Genomic DNA, 23,342 nt, shown 5'->3' with positions numbered 1-23,342 from the left:
ATGAGAGATTATAACCATACACAAACAAATAGAAAGTCTGTCGTGCCTACCGTCTTATCTGGGAACTGAAGTTGAAAAGTTACACTAAGCTGTCCAAACGGTCGCCTACCAGGCTATTTCACATTTGAGGAAACTAATACGCCGAGGGGTAATCGTAAGATAATGTTTCGAGAATAAGAAGACAGAAGATGAAGCCGCCAACAGGATTGGATTGTGCTGGCAAATGAAAGACATCCAGCCGATGCACCGCGAACCGACCAGACGGAAGGGAAAGAGGAGAGAATCGCGCACCGCAAGAAGTCCCAGAGATTACGAAGGATGACTCAGGAGATACTCTACAGCACCCTGAACGCTGCCACCTGAGCGTCGCAGAGCTTCCACATTTCTCTCGAACTCAAAGAAGCCCATATCGTTGAGTTGTCGCAGCTGGTCCGCGTATCTTTCCTCAGGCGGCCGATTGTCCTGCGGCGGAGGGCTTCCAAGGCCGGCCCCTCCAAGCAGAGCCGCCAAAGGATTAGCACCGGTCGCACCTCCTTGGGCTCCCATGGCCTGCATCATCTGCGACAGCAGTGCGGGGTCTCGAAGGAAGGGGTTCTGCTGCGGATTGAAAGGATTTAAGCCGGCCTGTCCACCCTGAGAACCTGTAGCTCCGAACATGGCGGGGTTCATCAAGAAACTGAATGGATTCTGAAGATTCTGCTGGTTCTGGCCCTCACCGGTAGTTGTGCTACCAGGAGCGGCGCTGCCAGTTGCTCCTTGCGTGCCTTGGGATTGATCGCCACCTGCAGCTGTCGAGGTACTTGACGGGTTGGCGCCGAAAGCTGGTGGGGCTCCACCGAAAAGAGCAGCGAAAGGATTGCCGGCTCCTAGCGCAGGAGGAGCGAAAGGGTTGAAAGGAGGTGCGCCCGCTGCAGCCGCATTCCCATCGTTGTTGTTCTGGTTGTTTCTGTTCTCCTCGGGCGTCGTGTTGGTCACTCCAGGCGCTGGGAACGCACTACCTCCGCCCAATCCGCCGGCACCAAAGGCCCTCTGCATCTGTAACATATGACGGATAGAATTGGGATCGGTGAGCATGCGGCGAAATTCAGGGCTCTGCATCATTTGCCGCACTCCAGGACCCATATCACGCAACATGGGATTTTGTTGGATCATCATGTCGATCATGGCTGGGTTCTGCAGGGCTTCATTGATGGTGGACTGAAACTGGGGGTTTTCAAGCATGTTGAGCATACTCTCGGCGTCGGGAGGAGGTCCCATCTAGACGCATCAGTCAGCCGTCGAACTCGAAAAGCAAGCAAAACTTCTCAATCGACAATAACAAACACTTACCCCGCCATCTGGACCGAACATGCCAGCACCCGGAAGCTGCGCAAATCCAGCATATCTTGCACCTGTAAGGCCCGCGAGCGGGTTGTTTCCAGTACCGGCAGCGAGATTGGTGGGCACAGCACCAGCTGCAGGAGCAGCCGAGGTACCAGTAGGTGCAGATGTAGCCGTACTCTGCGTAGCCCCACCCTGTCTCTGATTGCTAGCAGCGCTCTTTACCAAATGGACAGTGTGGCCATCTTTGATCTTATAAGTGGCTAGAGTCTCATTATCCTTGAGCACTCTCCCAGAGTAGATCAAACGCTGACGCTCAGCTGGAGTATCGGCATATTCGGAAGATGAGAGCTTCTGTTTCAACTCTGAGACTTGAGTAGAAAGAGGAAGAGTGAGGGTATATTTGGCGTCATTGGAGGATTTGATTGTGAAGGTGATGGGCGAATCTTCGGTCGTGGCGGTATCGTCGGCCATGATACGTAATGCAGGTGCGGGAATGAGTATGAGGAGGGTAGAGCTGATGCGCTGCAGAGAGGGATTACACTCAAAGGAAAAGGGGTACTTGGTATGAATTCAGAGTGTGACTGAGAATATGACACAACACAGGTAAAATGATGAAATTGAGAACAGATGAGCCGACTGCCTATCTGTAAGCTGGATATGGGGAGAGACCCCTCTAGGCTGTAAGTGGTTGGTAAGGTGGAAGCAGGCAGAATCCCATCGACCGCCTTTCTTTTGGCCGGTGAATTGATACACTGAGCTCATACTGTAACAGCGTGGATCTTGACAATAACGTCACGTGCATGGGGAAAGCAAACGGTATAAACCCACGTGACTGGAGCTTCTTTCTCCCTTCAGAGCTGAATTTTCACTTCTGGCTCCTCAGGACGCAGTTGGGAAATACTCGCTCTTCTCGTGCAAGTATTTCCAACCCCGCTGCCAATCCCTTCTCTGAGGACACTCGGAAACTGAGAGTCCTCTTTTCCAATCTCTCACGCTGCAGCAATGGGATTGATTCTATTCTGAAGTCAAATTGACTGCATTTGCGTCGTAAAACACTAGCAAACCTCAACCCTCGGTTCGGGCTTTGAAAAGCCTAATCGTTCACCATGGCTACCACTTCGAACATGTTCATGTATTCCCTGACGATCCAGCCTCCGACTGCGATCACGCAAGCTATTCTGGGCCAGTTTGCAGGGACTAAGGAGCAACAGATCGTGACGGCGTCAGGGTCGAAGCTCACGATTCATCGTCCCGATCCGACTCAGGGCAAGATTACACCAATCTATTCCCAGGATGTCTTCGGTATCATCCGTTCTCTGGCAGCCTTTCGGCTGGCTGGAAGCAGTAAAGGTATGTTTGACATTATCCCTCCTCGCCCCCATCGCAAGACCAACTTAGTGATTCGTCAAGCTTCCCGGGCAGCACGATCCTTATCTGCCGAGCCGACCTTATTGGAAGCGGGACGTGCTCCGGTCGGCGTTGCTGACACTGGATGCTGTTTCTGAATTGTGCTGAAAGAATATTGCTTATAGATTATATAATCATTGGTTCCGACTCGGGACGTATCACGATCATTGAATACGTTCCCTCCCAGAATCGGTTCAACCGTATCCATCTTGAGACCTTCGGCAAGTCCGGCGTCCGTCGTGTCGTTCCTGGTCAATACCTTGCGGTCGATCCAAAAGGTAGAGCTTGTTTAATTGCCTCTGTGGAGAAGAATAAGCTCGTTTACGTTCTGAATCGGAACTCGCAGGCCGAGCTCACGATTTCGTCCCCTCTGGAGGCCCACAAGCCGCAGACAGTGGTCTTTGCGATGACGGCTCTGGATGTCGGCTACGAGAATCCCATCTTTGCGGCCCTCGAGGTTGACTATTCGGAGGCGGATCAGGATCCAACTGGTCGAGCGTACGAAGAGTCTGAAAAACTGCTTGTGTATTATGAACTTGATCTCGGTCTGAATCATGTTGTTCGCAAGTGGGCCGATCCTGTTGACCGCACGGCATCTATGCTGTTCCAGGTGCCGGGAGGTGCCGATGGTCCCAGTGGTGTCTTGGTATGTGCAGAGGATAGCATTACCTACCGGCACTCAAACCAAGATGCATTCAGAGTCCCGATTCCTCGACGCATCGGTGCAACCGAAAACCCCGAGCGCAAGCGCTCTATCGTCGCCGGTGTCATGCACAAGATGAGGGGTGCTTTCTTCTTCCTTCTGCAGACTGAAGATGGCGATCTGTTCAAGGTTACCATCGATATGGTGGAGGATGACAGCGGACAACTGACTGGCGAGGTTAAAAGGTTGAAGATCAAATATTTTGATACAGTCCCTATCGCATCCAATCTGTTGATTCTAAAGAGTGGTTTCCTTTACGTTGCCAGTGAAGCAGGAAACCATCACTTCTACCAATTCGAGAAGCTGGGAGACGACGACGAAGAGACTGAATTCAGCAGTGAAAACTTTCCTGCGGATCCCTCTGTTCCCTATGAGCCGGTGTTCTTCCGACCGAGAGGAGCGGAGAACCTCAACCTCGTCGAGACACTCAACTCTCTCAACCCTTTGATCGATAGTAAGATTGTGAATCTTAACGAGGACGATGCTCCTCAAATTTACACTGTGTCCGGCACTGGCGCCCGGAGCAGCTTCAGGACCCTCAAGCACGGTCTGGAAGTGTCTGAGATCGTGGAATCGGAGCTCCCCAGTGTACCTTCTGCTGTTTGGACTACCAAGTTGACTCGTGCCGATGAGTTTGACGCTTACATTATTCTTTCTTTCGCAAACGGTACTTTGGTTCTCAGCATCGGTGAGACAGTCGAAGAAGTTACCGATACCGGCTTTCTTTCCACTGCACCTACTTTGGCTGTTCAGCAGCTCGGTGAGGATTCGCTGATTCAGGTTCACCCGAGGGGCATTCGCCATATCCTTGCAGACCGGCGTGTCAATGAGTGGCCTGCTCCTCAACATCGTTCGATCGTCGCCGCTGCGACAAATGAGCGTCAGGTAGCGGTTGCCCTCAGCTCAGGTGAAATCGTGTACTTCGAGATGGATGCCGATGGAACGCTCGCTGAATACGATGAGAGACGCCAGATGTCTGGTACAGTAACATGCCTCAGTTTAGGCGAGGTGCCTGAAGGGCGTGTGAGAAGTTCTTTCTTGGCTGTCGGATGTGACGACTCTACTGTCCGCATTCTGAGCTTGGATCCCGACTCGACCTTGGAGAATAAGTCAGTCCAGGCTCTTACCTCGGCTCCATCAGCGTTGAACATCATGTCAATGGCCGATTCAAGCTCAGGAGGTACGACACTGTACTTGCACATTGGCCTCTACTCCGGTGTTTACCTCCGAACTGTTCTCGACGAGGTGACTGGTGAGCTTTCCGATACTCGTACCCGTTTCCTGGGAGCCAAGCAAGTCAAGCTATTCCGTGTTTCTGTGAAGGGACAAACGGCCGTTCTCGCGCTCAGCTCCCGACCATGGCTGGGCTACTCCGACATCCAGACAAAAGGTTTCATGCTCACCCCGTTGGATTACGTGGGCTTGGAATGGGGCTGGAATTTCTCCAGTGAGCAGTGTGTTGAAGGCATGGTTGGTATCCAGGCACAGAATCTTCGGTATGTTCATCCCTCTTCACTCCCTTGCTCACTTCTCCTTCGTGATCGTATGATGAGAACTTTAATCCGAAAAGTTCATGTGGATCATCTCTTCTAAAGTTTATATCTCCAATTGTTCCTACTGAGATCACTGCAACATACACATTCCGAAAGTCAAACAATGTCTTACTTGATACATTTGACTAACTCGTTCACGCGACGACAGGATTTTCTCTATCGAGAAGTTGGACAACAACATACTGCAGGAGTCAATTCCTCTTTCAAACACGCCCCGTCGTATGCTTAAGCATCCAGAACAGCCATTGTTCTATGTTATTGAGTCCGACAACAATGTCCTATCGCCGGCTACGAGAGCCAGGTTGATCGAAGATTCCAAGGCGCGTAATGGCGAGACAAACGTTCTTCCGCCCGAAGATTTCGGCTATCCACGGGCTACAGGTCACTGGGCGTCTTGCATTCAAATCGTCGATCCACTGGATGCCAAAGCCGTGATTTCGACGATTGAACTCGAGGAGAACGAGGCCGCCGTCAGCATGGCAGCGGTACCCTTCTCTAGCCAGGACGATGAAACCTTCCTGGTGGTGGGAACAGCCAAGGATATGATTGTCAATCCTCCCTCATCAGCGGGAGGTTTCATCCACATTTACAGGTTCCAAGAAGATGGGAAGGAGCTGGAGTTCATTCACAAGACGAAGGTTGAAGAGCCACCTCTTGCTCTCCTCGGATTCCAGGGACGTCTTCTTGCCGGCATCGGCTCTACCCTTCGGGTCTATGACCTGGGAATGAAACAGCTGCTCCGGAAATGTCAGGCTCCCGTGGTGTCGAAGACGATTGTTGGGCTCCAGACACAAGGTAGCCGGATTATTGTCAGCGACGTTCGCGAAAGCGTGACGTATGTCGTATACAAGTACCAGGAGAACGTCTTGATTCCTTTCGTTGATGATTCCGTCTCTCGCTGGACGACGAGCACCACCATGGTAGACTACGAGACTGTTGCCGGTGGTGACAAATTTGGTAACCTCTGGCTCGTGCGCTGTCCTAAGAAGGTCTCGGAGGAGGCGGATGAGGATGGATCGGGAGCCCATCTGATTCATGAGCGCGGTTACCTGCATGGCACACCGAATCGCCTGGACCTGATGATCCACACCTACACACAGGATATTCCGACCAGCTTGCACAAGACACAACTCGTGGCAGGTGGACGGGACATCCTTGTGTGGACCGGGTTTCAGGGTACAATTGGCATGCTTGTGCCTTTTGTGAGCCGCGAGGATGTGGACTTTTTCCAGAACCTAGAGATGCAACTAGCATCACAGTGCCCACCCCTCGCTGGACGGGATCATCTCATCTATCGCAGCTATTATGCACCAGTCAAAGGTGTGATTGATGGAGATTTGTGCGAAATGTATTTCTTACTGCCTAATGACACGAAGATGATGATTGCAGCGGAACTGGATCGTTCCGTTAGGGAGATTGAGCGGAAGATCTCGGTAAGTCAACCATTCCCCACGTTATCTCTGGGATTGTGCCACTAACGATATACATAGGATATGCGAACGAGGGTGGCGTACTAATAATTCTGATGGCAATTCCGGCGTCTGTGTGCGAGGGTCTATAGATACCCAATGACGATCATGCTAGATAAGCATATGTACAGGTTTTATATCAGTCTTCCGGTTCCCAAGCATACATGCAATCTGTAGGCGGATGTCTCTTGCCTCGCTCGGTCTTCTGCTTCACTCGGTTGATCTTGAGCTGGATGCAGGCTGCGCTCTCATGTGCAGGTCTGTATGAGACAAGAATGAGGTTCTGCCCTCGACGATCTTTGAGTACGGTTTTATCCGGTATGCACCACGGATATTGAATCGTAATTTATCAGTCGGGACACTCGTAGCTCTTATTCATAATGACAATAACATCTTTGCCATATTCGATATCTGTCTCATCCCGTAGTATCCTATAATCCGGCGCTGTGCAATCTTAAAGCAGCAAAATAGATGAATGTAGCTCGCGCACGCTGATTGGCTGCTGCCCCTCATACTCTCCTCAATGCTTCTCTATCACTCGGGCATGGCTTGAGCTGTTCCATACTTGGTCATCCTCTCCTCTTCTTTCCAGCAAAGTAAATCACCGCTGATTTAAACATCGTCCGATAGAATCAAACATACATCATGTCTGCCCAACCATCCACCGAACAGCCCTGGCACGCCGCCTTCCCAGCACCCCGCAACACGGCCCGCAGCATCTCCCGAGAAGAAATGCTCCAGTGGATGCGCGAGGGCAAGCAGGCGGGAAAGGACTACGTACTTGTTGATCTGCGTCGGAATGACCACGAAGTCAGTGCTTGCCGTCTTTGCCACTGGAGCTGTAATTGTAATTGTACTGACCATAACTCAGGGAGGAACAATCAAGGGCTCGCTGAACCTGCCGGCTCAGAGCTTGTATTATTCTCTGCCGACGGTGTATAATCTTCTCCGGGCGGGAGGGGTGAAGTACATTATTTGGTATTGCGGTATGTGGTTTTGGTTTGGTCTTTGCAGGACCTGACGTGCTGTGCTTGGCTCTTGTGGATTGATTGATTGCTCATGCTGATATAGGCTCTTCGGCCGGGAGGGGAACTCGAGCTGCGAATTGGTTTGCGGATTACCTTGAAGATCAGCAAGATGGGTCGATTGAGAGCTTGGTGCTGCAGGGTGGGATTAAGGGGTGGGTTGGGGCAGGGGAGGAGTATAGGGAGTTGATGGAGGGGTTTGATGCACAGGTTTGGCAGAACAATGGGATTGAGTTGAAGTGAGGCAGAGGTAAGCTTGTGGAATTCAGATGGGTATATATGTATGTAGATAGAACGATACTATGGGATACCTTGGTCCATAATGCGGGCGGCCCAGAGACAGTTTTCATCCTGGGAACGGGGCGCGATGACTTGGGAATCTCTTCCTTGGTCATGGTCATGTTTTCAAGACATTAGAGGGAGCCAGGCCTGGTCATCGCACTGGAGCTATGAAGGTAGTAGGCATTACCGGAGAATCAGCAAACTGGACGACCATTATGAGATCGAATGTAGTCAAGTGAGAGACGAGTCAATGGCTCTGCGACGATGCCCGAATTGTATTTCTGACCCGTCATTTTAAGTAGCACCTCAGAACGAGCTGCAATTTCACACCTTAGTCTTCGTAAGGCCACCAGATACAAGAGACATTATATAAGAAGACAACTCGACCGTTGGTGTCTGTTTCTGGCGCACGATATCTTATCCGAGATGGTTGCGATGTGGGGTCAAGAGCTTGCTGCCATAAAAGGCAGGTCGACCCTCGATAATCAAGCATCAGCCAGGATGCTCAGCTCTAGTACAGAGACATACAAGGACTCAAATCCATCCGTTCTAATTAGCTGAAACGTCCGAGTCGCCGAGATTGAACATGCAGCAGCATCAAATGGCCTGATAGGATTGCCCTCGCTAGTTGCATGCTTGAACCGCAGCTACTTCGACTTGACAGCCTGATAAACTGCGTGTTTCCGCTGCAATCTAGTTCCGCCCCTAGCACCGACCCAATATCAGCTCTCATCATGGCGTTCGCTCAAGCTATACTCTCCAACCCTGCTATTCCGATTGAAGATCGGCAACAAGCGCTCGACCGTGCTTTTTCCGACCCCGGTCTACCTTCAGCTCACCCGACTTCTTCTTTCTGGCTCAGAACTCCACATCCCGAAATTGCCCAGGCGCAGTCGGCTGAGCTGCCATCTGAAGCAGAAGTAGTCATCATCGGTTCTGGAGTGACTGGGACTTCGATTGCAAGAACTCTGTTGAAGTACCGCAAGCCTGGGAAGGAGACCAAGCCCCGACCGGCTGTTGTTATCTTGGAAGCGCGTGATGTCTGTAGTGGTGCCACCGGCCGCAACGGCGGTCATATCATTGAAACAGCGGAAGAATTTGCAGAGATCGAAGCATCACATGGCCTTGAAGCGGCCATGAAGATCGTGAAGTTTCGAATGGCTCATCTGCAGGAGATCCTGAAGACCGCTGATGAGTATGGACTGACGGAGGAGACTCAAGTGAGAAAAGTTCAGTTTCTATGTGTATTTTTTGATGAGAGAGGCTGGAAGGGGGCTTTATCTCGCCTGCAGCGTTTGAAAGAGTGTTTGCCCGATGAAACCGTCGAGTGGAGAGCATATGAGAGAAATGAGATTCCAAAGGTGAGTTGCAGATTGTCTTTCACTCAGTAGGCTCATCTGAATTTGTATTTCCTGAAATGTGCAGGAATTCTGCCTCCCTCATGCTCGAGGTATCGTGGCTGGTCCGGCTGGTGCTATCTGGCCTTACCGACTTATCACTGGCATCTACTCGCGGCGCGAATTCCCCCGGGATCTGCTAATTGAATCCAATACACCGGTGACAGCTATCCGTGATGCTACATCTGAAGAGGCTACTTCGTTGCGGTATGCGATTGAAACAACCAGAGGCACGATCCGCGCTCGTCACGTCATACACTGTACCAACGCTCACGTTGGCCATCTTGTTCCCGGATTGAGAGGCCGTATTTACCCAGTCCGAGGTCAAATGTCTGCGCAGGCACCGGGAAGCAAGTTCCGCAATCAGGGAACCGAGCATTCTTGGATCTTTGTTTATGAACGGGGATTCGACTACCTAACTCAGCTACCACCGTCCGAGGCAGGCGAGATGATGATGTTCGGAGGCGGATTGGCTCAAGGCGAGCTCGCTGGTGTTGGTGATTTTGGGGTTTCCACCGACTCAGAGCTGAGCCTGTACGCTGATATCCATCTCTCTGGCGCGTTGAGTGCGATCTTCGGTCGCGAGAACTGGGGCAGCGTCCCGGGTTCCAGTGTGGAGGAGATGTGGACAGGAAATATGGGTTTCAGCGCAGACGGCTTCCCATGGGTAGGGCAACTTCCCGTGTCTCTGACGGGAAGGGAACAGAAAGAGAAAGGCCAAGGAGCTGAATGGGTCTCTGCAGGATTTTCAGGGGAGGGAATGGTGAATGCATGGCTGTGCGGAAAAGCTCTGGGAATAATGTTGCTGGCTCATGACGATGAACTGCTCGAGACAGAATCCGCAGACCTCTCCTGGTTTCCAGAGCAGATGCTGGTGACGGAGAAGAGGATCAGGGACTCTGTTCTACCTCGTGATATCAATGGGATATCGTCTTATTTGTAGTTAACCAGGTAGTGCAAAGATATGGCTGTCTAAGAATAGAGAGAGGTGAGAGGTAGTTACAGTCAGTCATGTCCTGCAAGCTATTTTTCTGTTTATGGGACAACTTGCATTCCTTTGCCATGTCAATCTCTTATTTACCAATGCATCCACCCAGTAAGCCATCTTTTCCAGTTCTTCCTGTCTCCCATGGCGAGCAATCACCGCATTCGTGCGTACAATCGGACTTTCCCATCTTCTTCGCTTCTTGTGATCTGAGGCTATCCTAAACCCAATCGTCCAAAAGAACAATGCTCTTATGAGCTTTTCTGCAACGGCAGGTCGTAAGGTTTATCCTTCCCGCGTCCCGGTCAGCGGTTTTTTAAACTACTGTGGGGGACCAGCGCTTCAGCACCTATCATCTATGCACCCTTCGCGCTCACGAGTGCATGCTAACTCCAAATCGCCGAACTCATCTGGGATGGTGAGAAGATTACATCTCTATTCATGTCAATGCAAACTAATATTGTTGGTCTTGCAGTTGGACCTGCAAATCTAAACGTCGCAAATGTGATCAGGCCCGCCCTACATGTCATGCTTGCAACAAGCGGGGCCTTGTATGCGAGGGTTACAAGGTACGAGTGCGCTGGGAAACGGGCATTGCATCGCGAGGCCGTTTCGCCGGCGCAGATACGCCAGCAGAATTCTCCGTGCCAGCTCGAGCAAAGGGCCGACGGCGAGATCGAAGTCGAGAAAGACGACAACAATGGACGATACTAACAAGCTCTTCCTTTAAAGAAGCTTCTCCCTTACTTACGGACGAAAGTGCAAAGTGTACTTGATTTTCTTTCCATTGGCGGCATGTGTACCTGTAACACCCTTATGATAGATTCTGAGTCCTGTAAGGTGCCCCCTTGTCTCGGATCCCTGGTAAGAGATCTGATGACGAGCAACTATTTCAAGAACGTGAGGGCAACCTTAAGGACTCCCTTTGATCCCTTCTCTATGCGCCACTGATATGCAAACAGTCCTTTCCTCGGGGGTCAACATTTTGCACTCGACGACACTTCATGATGAGAGTAACCTTTTGAAAACACATCCTTCAAGACTGCCAGGAATCAGAAGCGAAACGTACCTCGAAGACGGCACCATGACTGCTGGTCTACTCTTATGCATCATTGAAGTAAGTTTGCAGAGCGTTTACTTTCCTCGATATAAGACATTGACAAATGCAGGTAATGCATCTACGAGGGATGCACGGCATCCTTCAGCTGGATGATGTTGACAATGCGCGGGATGAAAAGACCCGTTCCGTGCGCATCTCTTTGAGGTCATGGGAATTATGGACCTTCCTACTTTTGCTATTGGCCGCCAGCACCCGCATCTGGTTGCTGGAGACGGCATTGCCGTAACCGGGACTCCTCGGGAGGGTCATCCAGACGGAATGAAGTTGAGGTCGTGAGCGGCTTGCCAAATATTTGATTGACATCTTCTCCTGCATTGGCGAGGGTGGTACGACAGAGGAGAACTTTTGGGATTGGCCTGGTGCCCAAGGAAGCTTCCTCTCTCCCATGGCGGCTGGGACTCAAGCAATACAACAAGGACGGCGGGCATCTTATCGGACACTGGGGACCCGCAATGTCATCCTTGTCGTTCTCTTCTTGTTTCTCTACGAGGAGACCAAGTACTCCAAGGTCGTTGAAGGCGTGAGCGCTTCCGTGGGACTTGCTGGGCATGCTCAGCAGGTCTCCGTGGACAACCTCAAGGCGGATTGCAAGCCCGATCTCGAATATCCTGCGAGTAGGGTGCAGACGAATACGGCAGGCCACCACGAACTCGATCACAAGCACTGGATCTAGCCGAGCATCGGCGGCGCCTTATTTGCCTTCACAGGGGCTACTTTTCGACGCAACGCCATCAGCATCGGAGTTCCCTTTGCTGCCTCGCCTTGGATGCAGCGGAGCGGCCTGGTCAAAATGTTCATCACCTGCCGGTTTATCAGTCTGGCAATCACCATGACCATCATCCCGATGGGATTCGGGTGAGAACCGCAGGTTGGTATCGAAATGGAATTTATTATTTTAAGCCTCTCGTCCTTCCAAACCCAGGTTCGGGGGATCCACCGGACAGAAAGCATGGGGAGACGGGGCCCAACTCCGCCGAGCTGGAAGTCGGCACCTAGCGTGATCGGAAAACCGTCAAGTCTCAGACTCTTATATGGCAGGTGCTTAATCGGAGACGCAGTCGGTGGTCTATACTTCGGCTAAGCGCGGATATAACTGGAGTAGCTCCATAGAGCCAATTCTAGAATTTCGCTCGGTTATCCTCGTCTTTGATCATAGAAAGATAAGAGGTAAAACAGTTCAATTGTTGAAAAGCAGTCAGGAATTGATCCAAGTTATCTAATATTTTCATGTTATTATCAGACGGGAGACAAGAATTAACGTCAATGCGTATTTGACATTTTTATTTAGCCGGTCCCGTGTACCAAGCTAGCTAGTCCGGAAGGCGCATCAAAGGGCGTGCACTGGCAGCCACAAGTCTTGCAAGATGTCAATGAAAGGCGTGCGAACCAAGCAGGAAAAATCTTGGTATTGTATTTGATACTAGTATCAAGGTCCTCATTACAGAGTACAGTCCTATTGAGAAACTTGGGAAAATCATGCGGATGTGAAACAAATAGTGAAGCAAATAATGGAAGACAATCATTGTTGCATGATCATCATACTATATGCTGAACAGACCAGGTTGATCACCATTCTATAGATTCTCTTCTTCTTCTTCAGGTGTCGTCATCCTCTGATGAATTTGTAATCTTCTCCTTCTTTAAGTGAACTTAACTCTTTCAGCAGTACATCAGTGTATCAAGGTATGATAGAATACGAGCAGAGGCGTGTCATTGCAAGGGCGCAGACTGAGCATTAGTCATTGCCTCCAAACTGACCAATCAGGACTGCTTCCCAGTGCAGGTGGATAATGCTTCTTTTTTCTCCCAACTTCTTCTTTTTCCTTCATCAACATGATCCAAGTATAGTTTCGTACTATCTCATCGGCCATCCATCAATCGGGAAGTTGTCTTGAGATCACACGTGCTTTGTGGCTTTCTCTGGCTTATGTTCTCATGATCCAATCATTCTCCTATGGAGTCGGTCAGCCAGATGTCGCAATCCATGGCTGATCGTTTCCCCGTATTGCTGCAGTTCCATACTTCTTCACCTCCAAAGCTAGGTGGGAATTCAAACTTTCTTGATGCAAATGACTCACGAGCTTTCGTCTATGCTTAGCAATCTATGTTATTCTCTATTTGAGTATGCAGATTGGGGGTTTCTCTTCGCTTTTATAAACATGCGTTGTTTCCCTTGCTCCCCGTTGTAATTCCATCTCATCTATTTTCTATACTACGTCTTGTATAGAACTATCAAAGACCCTCAGGGCTCCACTACTGCTCTTTTCCATTACTCAACAGCAATACTTCTGTCACCCCATCCCTGGATTCTCCAGTCATAGCTTCCGCGGGAATTTCCGTCGCTTTCCTTTTTTATTATTTTTGATCGGAGTAAATATAACTTGCGTGATCCCTTGACTGCTGCGTCTGCACTGTTCTTTCACATACAAACCGATCGAACTGCGCTGAGGCGCTGCGTCTCTATACTTCGTCCGCTCGATAGATCAGTTCTCGCAATGGCGGCTTCGATTATCACTCGGGGATCTAGCTCCCTGGAGTCGCTGACGGGACGCTCTCGTCCCAAGATCCAGATCGACCTTGCCAATCAGACAGAAGGACTGGTCAGCTCGTATACCACCAAGGACCAGATCGAAGGGACCGCGACCATCAGAGTAGACCATGACACGCGCTTTGAGGACGTCGAAATCACATTCGAAGGTGCGACTTCCCTGTCAGCTGCCAGGGTTGTGTGCATTGCTAACAGCCGAGAATAGGAACAGCAAGAACATCGGTCGAGCGGGCAGCCTACCCCGGCCGCACAGGGGCTTATCAGACATTCCTCAAGCTGCGCCAGCCCATCGATGACGCCGCATACCCAACTCCTCGCATTCTTGAGAGTGGACGCTCCTACCAGTTCCCCTTCACCTTTGTCGTCCCCGATCGTCTGCTCCCCCATGTCTGCACCCACTCCAAGACCAACGCCCATGTGGAGCGGTCCCACACCTTGCTGCCCCCAACCCTGGGGGACCCCATGCTTGCCAGTAACGGAAAGACCCTGCTGGACGACATGGTGCCCGAGATGTGCCAGATCTCGTACATGATCCGGGTTGTCGTGAACAGCAAGCCCGCCGGTGAGAGCGGCGCGCGCAAGCCCCTCGCCTCGGCGGGAAAGAAAGTGCGCATCATCCCTACCGTCGACGAGGAACCGCCCCTTAACGTCTTCGAGGGCGATGACGTCTACTGCATCCGCAAGGAGAAGGACGTCAAGCGCGGACTCATGCGCGGCAAGCTGGGCCGCTTGGTTGTGGCTGCCTCGCAACCGAAGCCAGTCCAACTGACTGCGCCCCAGTACGAGACAAAGGAGTCTGTCGGGACAGTGGCAACCATCCACCTGCGCTTCGATCCTGTCGGCAACGAAGCGCCGCCCCGGCTCGGCAGCGTCTGGAGTAGACTGCGCGTATCGACATACTACGCCGCTGTCCCCTGGGAAGACTACCCCTCCGCCCTGTCGGCGACCATGTGGGCGCAGGCCGGGAAGAGTGTCTACACTGAGACCGTGCCTCTGTCCACCCTCTGCGTCGCCTCGGCCCAATGGACTAAGCACTCGGTCTCGAGCCCGGTCCGCCGGAGCTCATTGGAGTCTACCTCCTCGTCCGAGTCGCTCACCGGACCCTCTGCCTCTTTCTCGGGGAGCACCTACTACACCGCCTCGGTGGTGGTGCCGGTCTCCCTTCCCGCGTCCAAGGCCTTTGTTCCGACCTTCTACTCCTGCCTCATCTCCCGCATGTACACCCTCGACCTGAGTATCTCGTACCACACTCCCAACGCCAATATCCTGACTCCCACCGCCTCCCTTCGCGTTCCACTTCAGCTCACCTGCCAGCCCAAGGCCGATACGCGCCCCAAGTACGGGGTCCACGAAATCACCCTGGAAGAGGTGGACGCCGAGTTCTTCAGCCCTCGCAACGTTGCGCCCCCGTCCATCACCTCCTACGAGTCGTTTCCTCTGGCGCAGTCGAACCACATCGCGCCCCCGCCGGAGTATACCGCCATCCGGGCGCCGTTGCTGGCGAGCGAGCAACCCCGGCGAGTTGCCGCTGGTTGATGATTGGAAAGCTGTGATATGATGAACATTACTAATTGCATGGCGTTTTTGATTGCTTGTATGATATACCCATTGACATCTTGATACCATAGATTGGTGTTTCTTTCAAAAGTTTGGGCGCTCCCATGGCATTGTTATCAGATTGGTTTATGTCGGATATTTTGCTTTGTATTCTTATAATAATATAATCTCATATCATATTATCTGACAATCCTGTCGTCCTTGGAGTAAGTAGGGAGCCTGTTAGCTTCGACAGAACGCTACCAAACTTTTCTACATTGTCACATCGTCAACAGTAACCACCATATATCGCCTGTAATAATGCCATAAAGAAGCAAAGGAATATATTGACAGTAGTTCTTCGAAGCAAAAAGAAGAATATGACAAGGGTGGGATTCGAACCCACGCCCCTTGCGAGACACGGAAACCGATGAATCAGTTTATAGGTCCAGTTCCTGAACCGTGCTCCTTAGACCACTCGGACACCTTGCCATTAGGTAATTGAATCTTCCATTTTATGCTATATTAGCCTGCATCGTGGTCTTATTCCTCCTGACCCTTAATGCTCATACTTCGTAGAGTATTTCCACTTGGGAACAATAACGCTCAGGAGTTAGGACGCATCTAGTCTCTATTCTGAAAGATCAACCTGGTCACGCACAATTTCTTGCCTGTCAAATTCTGACATGTTCTTTCTATTGTGTGTAGCCTTACACTGTGCGCGTGCTCCTGGTTGAATATACACATCCGGAGTGAGCTAAGTGCTATTGTTCATCAAAAACCCCTGGTGCTCAGCTCTTCTCCTCCCGTTTGGAAAAATAGCTTCGACGTTCTCGCTTCAAGAATCTAGTTATGAATGCTGAGATGGTCATCTCATCTATTTAAATGCTGCTGTCCACTTCGTGGTTAGTCCTTACGGTGGGAGAAGTGAGAGACTCTGTGAGCCATGCTGAAACCAATTAGGCCAGGAACAGCATGTCGGTGGCAGGGAGGCTGAATCTTCGTCATAATTGACGCCCTTTTATCTCATCATCTATCTACAGAGATGAGGGAGATATCTTGCATCGTGGGGTGGATGCTCCTCTGCGTGACCCATGCCCGGATCTTGGGCCATCGAGCGCACCACAGCTGTGCATATGCATGTAAGATAGAGGATTGCAGCAACATGACCTGATTCTCACAGCCCATATAAACGGCTCATTTCCCTGGCTTTGATGCCGACTCACCCGACTCAATGCCATGACGGACACCGCCCAGTTAACCGCTCTGGAGTCCTTCCTCCAGGAGCATTCAACTATCATATATATTCCACCCTCCTCTGCTGACTATCTACCCGCTCGTAAGGTCTGGAACGGCTCCCGCCGCGACAAACCGCTGGCCATTGTCCAGCTGCAGTCCCCTTCGGATGTGGCGTCTCTGATCAGATTCGCCACATCCCAGTCTCTCCTCTTCACACTCCGCTCGGGCGGCCATAACCTGGAAGGCCGATCCATTGTCGACGGGCGCCCTGCTCATCGACCTGCGCGCTCTGAATGCCGTCACCAGCGCACCGGATCGCAAGATGCTGCGGAAAGTATATGGAGATAACGCTGAGGGGGTTTGATCCGGGGAGTGTGTTTGGGGTGACGGTGCCGTTGTTGTAGATGGTAGATAGATATATGCATGCGGCATGGGAGGTAGTCAACTGACATTTCTATCAATCTATCCTTTGATCATGGCGGTGATTCTAGTAAAGACCGACAAACAACCTGAAGCTCTATCCCAACCAGGAATCTTCTTAGGGCAAGCAAGCCCAGGTTGTAGCTATAGCGAGAAATGTCTCTTATATTACGGAAAATAATGTAACCATGGCAAGGTGTCCGAGCGGTCCAAGGAGCACGGTTCAGGAACTGGACCTATAAACTGAATCATCAGTTTCCGTGTCTCGCAAGAGGCGTGGGTTCGAATCCCACCCTTGTCATTATCTTTTTCTCTTTTTGCCGGTCATTCAACGACTTAAGTACAACAGCCTGCCGGCACTCAATCTACTAGGCTATCCAAACAAGACTGCAACACCGCAAAACCAAATGAAATGGTATAGACAACTTTTCGCATATATACACCAAAGACCATTTTGAACGCCAGATATGCTATCCTCCAATAAACAATCTTGGCTACGTCAACATATCATCCAACTTCTCACCCAGAACGTTTTCAATCTGCTTAACCCATTTACGGACTTCGCGCTCGACGTTCTCGTCCTCATCCTCCATCAGCTCACTGATATACGGCAGCATCTCAGGCAGAAGGGCAAGCCACTCCTCGCCCAGCTGCTCGGTGAGCGATTGCTCGGCCTTGAGGGCTGCGAGGCGCGTGTGCGGGTTTTCGCCTCCGGCGGGTTTGCCGTTCGGCCCGGCGGATGGACGGAGGAACTTCATCAGTGCTGTGTTGAGTTCCTTGTGGTTGTCTGTTGAGTCGGCGGCCACGGCCAGCTCGGTGATGGCGGGGACGGCCTCGGCGATTACGGTGGCTGCCGTGGAGGAATTCGTGGCGTGTGCGAGTTGGTTGATGAGAGGGGTGGAGATTTGGTTCAGGTGTGATGGGGATTGCCAGAATTCTGTGATGGTTAGCTTGAGGCAGGGATTGATGGGGAGGACAGGCATACCGTCTTGATCGTGCTCAAAGGCATTGCGGAGCAAACGCATCGTGGCCAACCACAGAGCCTTGGTGCTCTTGTCGGCCGGACTGGCCTTTCCGAGGACGGAAACCACGCTTTCGATGATATAGCTGGCATAACCAGTAACGATAGACTATCTTTGTTAGTGATGATGCAACTTTTGGTGAGAGTGCTAACATACCTGAAGAGTTCCAAAGAAGACCTGCAAGAACTTGTAGAACGTCGTAAGTCTGGCCCAGCTGCCCTGGGTATCTTTCTTTGGTAGACCGGACGTGGCCCAATCCAGCATCTTCGTGAAGATCGGACGGAAAGTGGTGTCGTTCAGCTTGTAGATCATCTTGATCGTGACGTCGTTGAGCGCGTCTTCAATTTCATCCACGTCGGCCGCGTCAAAGGTGGCGTTCGCTCCCAGTGCAAGCTGCTCCCGGCGTAGATCGAATGCCTTGAACAGGATGCTCGACAAGACCCCGATATTCTTGCCAGTCGCGGATTTGGGATGCTTCTCCACAGCAAGGCTGACCACCTCCAGCGTCTCCTTTGTGGCGACCGGCCCGGCCTGCACCGCGTACTGCCAGTTGCGATCAACCGCTCCCAGCGTCGCAGCCATGTCAACCTTCCGGGCCATCATCTTCAACGCTTCTTGTCGGCTATCGTCTTCGCAGTCTTCAGCGTTGGCTGACTTGAAAGACAGCAGAAGGATCTTATCAAGATGAGGGCCAGAGATCATATACGGAATATGAACAAAGAGCGCCGAGAACAACGAGAAGACGGCATCGTGTAACCGGGAGTTCTCCTTGCCCTCCTCCAAGCTCAGTTCAAGCAGAGCCAGCGAGCGGCTGAGGGCCTCTGGAAGTGCTGGAATCATGACTTGGCCAAGGGTCTCAGCCATGGATGCAAGACACAAGACACCCATGATACGAATGCGGTCGTCCGTCTGGCCAATGCAGGCCTCGCTAGCCACGACCTGGGCAGCACTGACAACTCTCGACGGGTCTTTCTTGCCGTATTTCTCAGCGATGCGATCGATACAGGCAACCGCGGCGTGCTTGAGCAGGATATCTGCCGAGTTGCGGATAATGTCAACAAGGGTAGGCAAGAAGTCAAGCACCCGGATCTGAGAGGCGCTGTCGCGTTCTGGGTTCTGGCGAAGGCGTCCCTCGAGGAGCCGGAGAACTTTCCGACGGAGCTCATCGTTGGGCCGCTCAAGCAGCACTTCGATGGTGTCGAGGAAGTCGACCAGTGTCAGCGTGCCGAACAACGCGGCCAGAACGTCACCGTTCGCCTGGCTGACGAGCTTCATGCTCTGCACGGAATCACCAATGGTCAGGACCTGTTCCAGGATCTGAGAGAAAATGGTACGGAGCTGTCTGATAGCCTCTTCGTCCTCTGAGGCAAAGGTCTTGGCCATCTTGACCTTGAGAGACGAATGCTTGAAGAGATATGCCAAGTCACGAAGCAGGTCAACCGCAACCTTCTGAGGCTCGCGCCCATCATCACTACCAATTCCAAGGAGAACTTGCGAGATGCCAGGCTTTGGCTTGAGCGAGTCGCTGACCAATCCGAGGAATTTGCTATATGTCTGTCTAGAGTCAGTAAATAGTCCAGACACGCGGGATGACAACACGTACGGTAAGCTCGACAGGAGCACTGGCATCAGAAACGAGACCTGTCATCAGGACGAGAACATCCTTGTCCATGGCATATCTGTTGGCGAGCATTGCCAAAACAGCAAACAAGAAGTCCTGCGTTCCTAGCTTCGTGATCAGAGCATGGAAGAGGCGCAGACGACGGTGCGAAGGGATGTGCTCAAATGCAGCTGTAAAGCTTAGCAGCAGCTCGGATGTTCCCGATACCACGTCACGCTTCTGATCACGCAAGGACTGGATAAGAGCGGGCACAACTTGGTCGATGGTCTGGTCAATAACAGAAACCGAGTACTCATCGTCTTTTCTGAGAACACTGGAGCCCATGAACGTGAAAATGGGCATCACGCTGTGAAGAACCAACTCTGGGGCGATGACGGAAAGCCCGGCCACGAGAAGCAAAGCTGCATTCTGCACTTGAGGGCTCTCTGTGGTCCGCACGCAATCTACGACCAGGTCGGCGCGAATGACCGAGGTATCGAACTGTGCCTTTGCGCTCTCCTTTGACCGGTTGACAATGGCCAGCAGACTACCCAGAGTCAAGCTGAGCAAATAGCTCATTCCAGACTGAATCTGAGACTTGAAGTGGTGGAGAGCAGCCAGCGCCTGGAAGAGACCGTCGGCGAGCTCAGGGTGAGTCTCCGGTGATGAGCTGTCAACAAGTTCCAGGATGAAAGTCATCTTCTCCATGACCTTGCCAAACTCCGCCTCATCCTTCACAGTCATCGCAATCATGTTGTTCTGACTAGTGCGTCTTCTCTTTGGCGCAGGCCCAAGAGCTTCCATGTCAGTAAGAGAGACAGGTATTCTTTCCAAAAATTGGGCGAGTACAGAGCCTGGGAGCTGAACGCTGCGGAGAAGATCTCTGCAATTATTTACAAGAGGCAAGTTGGAAACGCCAAGCGAGATTTCAAACAGCTGCTCCGCAGCCACAACCTGACGATCCTCCGCCACTCGAGCCCAGATGCCCTTTATGCGGCCAAAGACGGCTGCAATGAAAGAAGGCCGCAGAGACTCCGAGTGAGGGCTCACATTCGACAAAAGAATCATAATGGCGTCCTTCTCCTTGGGCGTGACAATCGTGACCATCTGACGCTCCACATCAGAAACAGGAACCCGCTCTTTCTCGCAGATATCCTGGACTTCACGCTCACTAAATCCACGCCAAGTCTTCAGTAGAGGCTCAAGCTCCTTCGTACGAGTGGTTCCACCAGCCTTGTCGATACGGTTGAGAATGTTGAGCAAGCCAAGTTTAGGTGTGAACAACGGAAGCTCGATGGCATTGGAGCACAGGAAGGTGAAAAATGCCAGTCGCAGAGGCTTCTTGAGCTCGGACGCATTCGCATCGACCGACACTCCCCGAAGAGTGTTCTCCAAAACTCTGCCAATGTGAGCCGCATCGATGATGCATTCCTCCAAACTGGGAAGCACTGCACGTTCGAAAATCTTCTGTGCGTCGCGAGTGGGGAGCCATTTGATGTCCTTCAGTTGGCCATAGAGGTTGCTGCGAGCCCAAACGTCTTCTCCCTTCTTATTCTTCTTGTAGAGACTACCGACAGCAGCAAGAGCTGCAGCTGCCTCACGGCGAACACGTTCCGACGCATCTGTGAGAGCAACTAGCAGGAATGGCAAAAGCGCCTGGAAGTCTAGATTCGTGTTCTCGGTGGATGTGAGGAAAGAGGTGATCATATTCAAAGCCGTGGCCCGTGTGCCCATTGGATATGGACCGGAGAAGACTCTGATGAAAAAGGAAAGATATTGAGGAGACTTTGTGGCCTCGCTCTTCCCAAGAGCCGCCAGGTCGGAGAAGGTCTGACATTTCTCGTTCGAGCCAACCGCCAGTGTAAAGGCTTGGGCAAGCCTCTCGAACAAGGGGATGGATTGTGTGCTGAGGAAAGAGCCCTTGAATAACTTCTCCCCGCTCAAGGACTCCACAGCCGATGAGAAGTTGTCTTGCTCTTCTTCCTTCTCCACATCTTCCATCTCGACATCTTCCACAGTACGAGGCGCAGGCGCGGTATCAATCACTGTCTGGAGGTTGTGTTCCAGCGCAGCAATGTCGAAAGATGACTCCGCGATTGTCTTCTGGAAAGTAGGCTGCAGAGACTCGGACTGGCTGAATACTTGAACTAGATCTGCAAGACGTGCCTGAGCATCCAAGGACATGGCACCATCCTTGTGGACACTGCTCGTGGCTTCCAGGACCAAGGTCATAGCCTTGCTCATTTCCGGCTCACCCAAGAGCTGGTTCTGGAAAATCCGCGACAAGAGATCAAGGCGTGCTGTGTCCTTTTGTCTCGGAAGATCGTCAAGGCAGCCGGCAACTACCCCGAGAAGAAGGTGAGAGGTCTTGTACTGTGTCGCTATTTCGGTCAACCGCTTGAGAACATCGTCCAATCGCAAGATTGCCTTCAAAGCACGTCTTGGTAATTTTGTTTCGGGCTTTTGCTGTGCCAGAACAGCCAGGCACACCAGCCCCGATTCGATAGTCTCTTCCGTCCACGATCCGGCAACGGCCTCCATCAAACCGTCAAGAACCTTGTCCTGAAGAGACGCCTTTTGTGCAAGCACCACGGAAACCATGTAGCAGCCAATGACCAGTTCCGAGACGTTCTTCATAGCGAAACCATCGTTCAGAATCGGGAGAACACGTATGACGATATCTTCGTGCTTCTGTTTCTCGACTTCTCGGCGTCCGGAGCGCGATGCATCCAGCATTCCCGCAACGGCCTCGGTGTAGATGCCGGCCCAGAATGCCAGAAGCGCATGATGATGCGCTTGCTGCCGGCTCACCTGGAGAACATAGCTGTTCAATGCCGCCAAGAAGGGCTTATTCGTAGTAGCACTGTGCACGAGCGGATGGCGAGGTGGATTGATCGAGCCTTTTTTGTAGGGAATCAGGACTTTGAAGGTCGGCGTCAGGTCTTCGGGAAGGATGGCCAGGAGATTCAAGAATAACGGGGTGGTATAGTACGGTAGGAATGTGAGAATCGTAAATGACGTGTTATATTCGTGAATTCTGCGTGCTTTGTTAGCCCAACACGTCCGAGGAACCGAGTACTTGAACTTTTGAGATTGCCGCTTTCGCACCTGAAACGTCTGACAAGCCACTCGACGGCCTTAACAGCAGGATTCAACAGTAATCGTCCTCCAACGAGAGCAAGAAAAGCCTCCAAGGCCACGTCGAGTTCCTTATTCTGAGCTGCAGTCAGCTGTGTGCGATCCTCGGCCTTGCTCTGCTCGCTGAAAATTGTGCGCTCGAATGCTGTGAATCGTGAATCCAGCTGGCATAACTCCTGGAAACCCTCGTAGCATATTTGGTAGACCGTGTCGAAATCCTGAGTGCTAGCAACTTTCCTGTCAAAAATCAGGGATTGCGAATGCGCTGTTCTCTGAGCCTTGAGATCGAGCTGGTTTGTCGACTTTGCCGCAATCTGCGACAGCTGCGCGGCGAGGGACGAAGCCATTGTTGATAGAATTTTGTACTTTGTCGGGAATTTAGATTAGACACCCATCGCTCAACGAGCTCCTCCTTCGCTTGTCCAAGTGAAAGCCCTGTTGTTTTCTTGGGCAGTTTCTTTCCGTCAAGATCGACTGATGGTCGGAGCAACTTTTTTTTGGAGTCTTTTTTCTCCAACCAAAAAAAGGCAGCGGGAAGCGGGAGCGGAGTTTTTCCAGCCAACGCCAACTCCGCA

At 51.7% G+C, this 23,342-nt stretch overlaps 7 protein-coding genes and 2 non-coding genes across 9 annotated transcripts, besides 1 other annotated feature; 6 read left to right on the top strand and 3 right to left on the bottom strand.

Annotated features, from left to right (window-relative positions):
- Positions 1-309: 309 nt before the first annotated feature.
- Positions 310-1,794, bottom strand: NFIA_059380 (ubiquitin domain-containing protein DSK2; the record flags this gene model as incomplete). The annotated part of the gene is made up of 2 exons (XM_001258481.1): positions 310-1,257; positions 1,330-1,794. The coding sequence occupies 2 exons, from the start codon at positions 1,792-1,794 to the stop codon at positions 310-312; spliced, it is 1,413 nt and encodes a 470-aa protein (XP_001258482.1).
- A 635-nt stretch (positions 1,795-2,429) lies between these two features.
- Positions 2,430-6,503, top strand: NFIA_059370 (DDB1/RSE1 family protein; the record flags this gene model as incomplete). The annotated part of the gene is made up of 4 exons (XM_001258480.1): positions 2,430-2,673; positions 2,856-4,929; positions 5,135-6,419; positions 6,477-6,503. 4 exons carry the CDS (start codon positions 2,430-2,432, stop codon positions 6,501-6,503), a joined length of 3,630 nt encoding a protein of 1,209 aa, XP_001258481.1.
- Positions 6,504-7,100: 597 nt separating this feature from the next.
- NFIA_059360 (putative arsenate reductase (Arc2)) lies at positions 7,101-7,723 on the top strand (the record flags this gene model as incomplete). The annotated part of the gene is made up of 3 exons (XM_001258479.1): positions 7,101-7,265; positions 7,327-7,441; positions 7,527-7,723. The coding sequence occupies 3 exons, from the start codon at positions 7,101-7,103 to the stop codon at positions 7,721-7,723; spliced, it is 477 nt and encodes a 158-aa protein (XP_001258480.1).
- Positions 7,724-8,496: 773 nt separating this feature from the next.
- On the top strand, positions 8,497-10,102 carry NFIA_059350 (NAD(P)/FAD-dependent oxidoreductase; the record flags this gene model as incomplete). The annotated part of the gene is made up of 2 exons (XM_001258478.1): positions 8,497-9,123; positions 9,188-10,102. 2 exons carry the CDS (start codon positions 8,497-8,499, stop codon positions 10,100-10,102), a joined length of 1,542 nt encoding a protein of 513 aa, XP_001258479.1.
- Positions 10,103-11,331: 1,229 nt separating this feature from the next.
- NFIA_059340 (uncharacterized protein) lies at positions 11,332-11,937 on the top strand (the record flags this gene model as incomplete). Its single annotated transcript, XM_001258477.1, has 2 exons — positions 11,332-11,386; positions 11,600-11,937. The coding sequence occupies 2 exons, from the start codon at positions 11,332-11,334 to the stop codon at positions 11,935-11,937; spliced, it is 393 nt and encodes a 130-aa protein (XP_001258478.1).
- A 1,822-nt stretch (positions 11,938-13,759) lies between these two features.
- On the top strand, positions 13,760-15,348 carry NFIA_059330 (arrestin (or S-antigen), N-terminal domain protein; the record flags this gene model as incomplete). Its single annotated transcript, XM_001258476.1, has 2 exons — positions 13,760-13,961; positions 14,018-15,348. The coding sequence occupies 2 exons, from the start codon at positions 13,760-13,762 to the stop codon at positions 15,346-15,348; spliced, it is 1,533 nt and encodes a 510-aa protein (XP_001258477.1).
- Positions 15,349-15,729: 381 nt separating this feature from the next.
- Positions 15,730-15,840, bottom strand: NFIA_059320. Its single transcript has one exon. It is a non-coding gene; the product is annotated as a tRNA-Leu (tRNA).
- A 1,357-nt stretch (positions 15,841-17,197) lies between these two features.
- Positions 17,198-17,308, top strand: NFIA_059310. Its single transcript has one exon. It is a non-coding gene; the product is annotated as a tRNA-Leu (tRNA).
- A 193-nt stretch (positions 17,309-17,501) lies between these two features.
- utp10 (snoRNA-binding rRNA-processing protein UTP10) lies at positions 17,502-23,114 on the bottom strand (the record flags this gene model as incomplete). Its single annotated transcript, XM_001258475.1, has 4 exons — positions 17,502-18,137; positions 18,186-19,583; positions 19,633-22,666; positions 22,738-23,114. The coding sequence occupies 4 exons, from the start codon at positions 23,112-23,114 to the stop codon at positions 17,502-17,504; spliced, it is 5,445 nt and encodes a 1,814-aa protein (XP_001258476.1).
- Positions 21,609-21,644: a microsatellite.
- Positions 23,115-23,342: the final 228 nt, after the last annotated feature.

The sequence above is a fragment of the Aspergillus fischeri genome, genomic scaffold (assembly GCF_000149645.3).
Source record: "Aspergillus fischeri NRRL 181 1099437636266 genomic scaffold, whole genome shotgun sequence".
In the NCBI taxonomy this organism is placed as follows: Eukaryota; Fungi; Ascomycota; class Eurotiomycetes; order Eurotiales; family Aspergillaceae; genus Aspergillus; species Aspergillus fischeri.
Note: the sequence above shows the minus strand (reverse complement) of the source record. Positions and strands in the feature narration are given on the sequence as shown.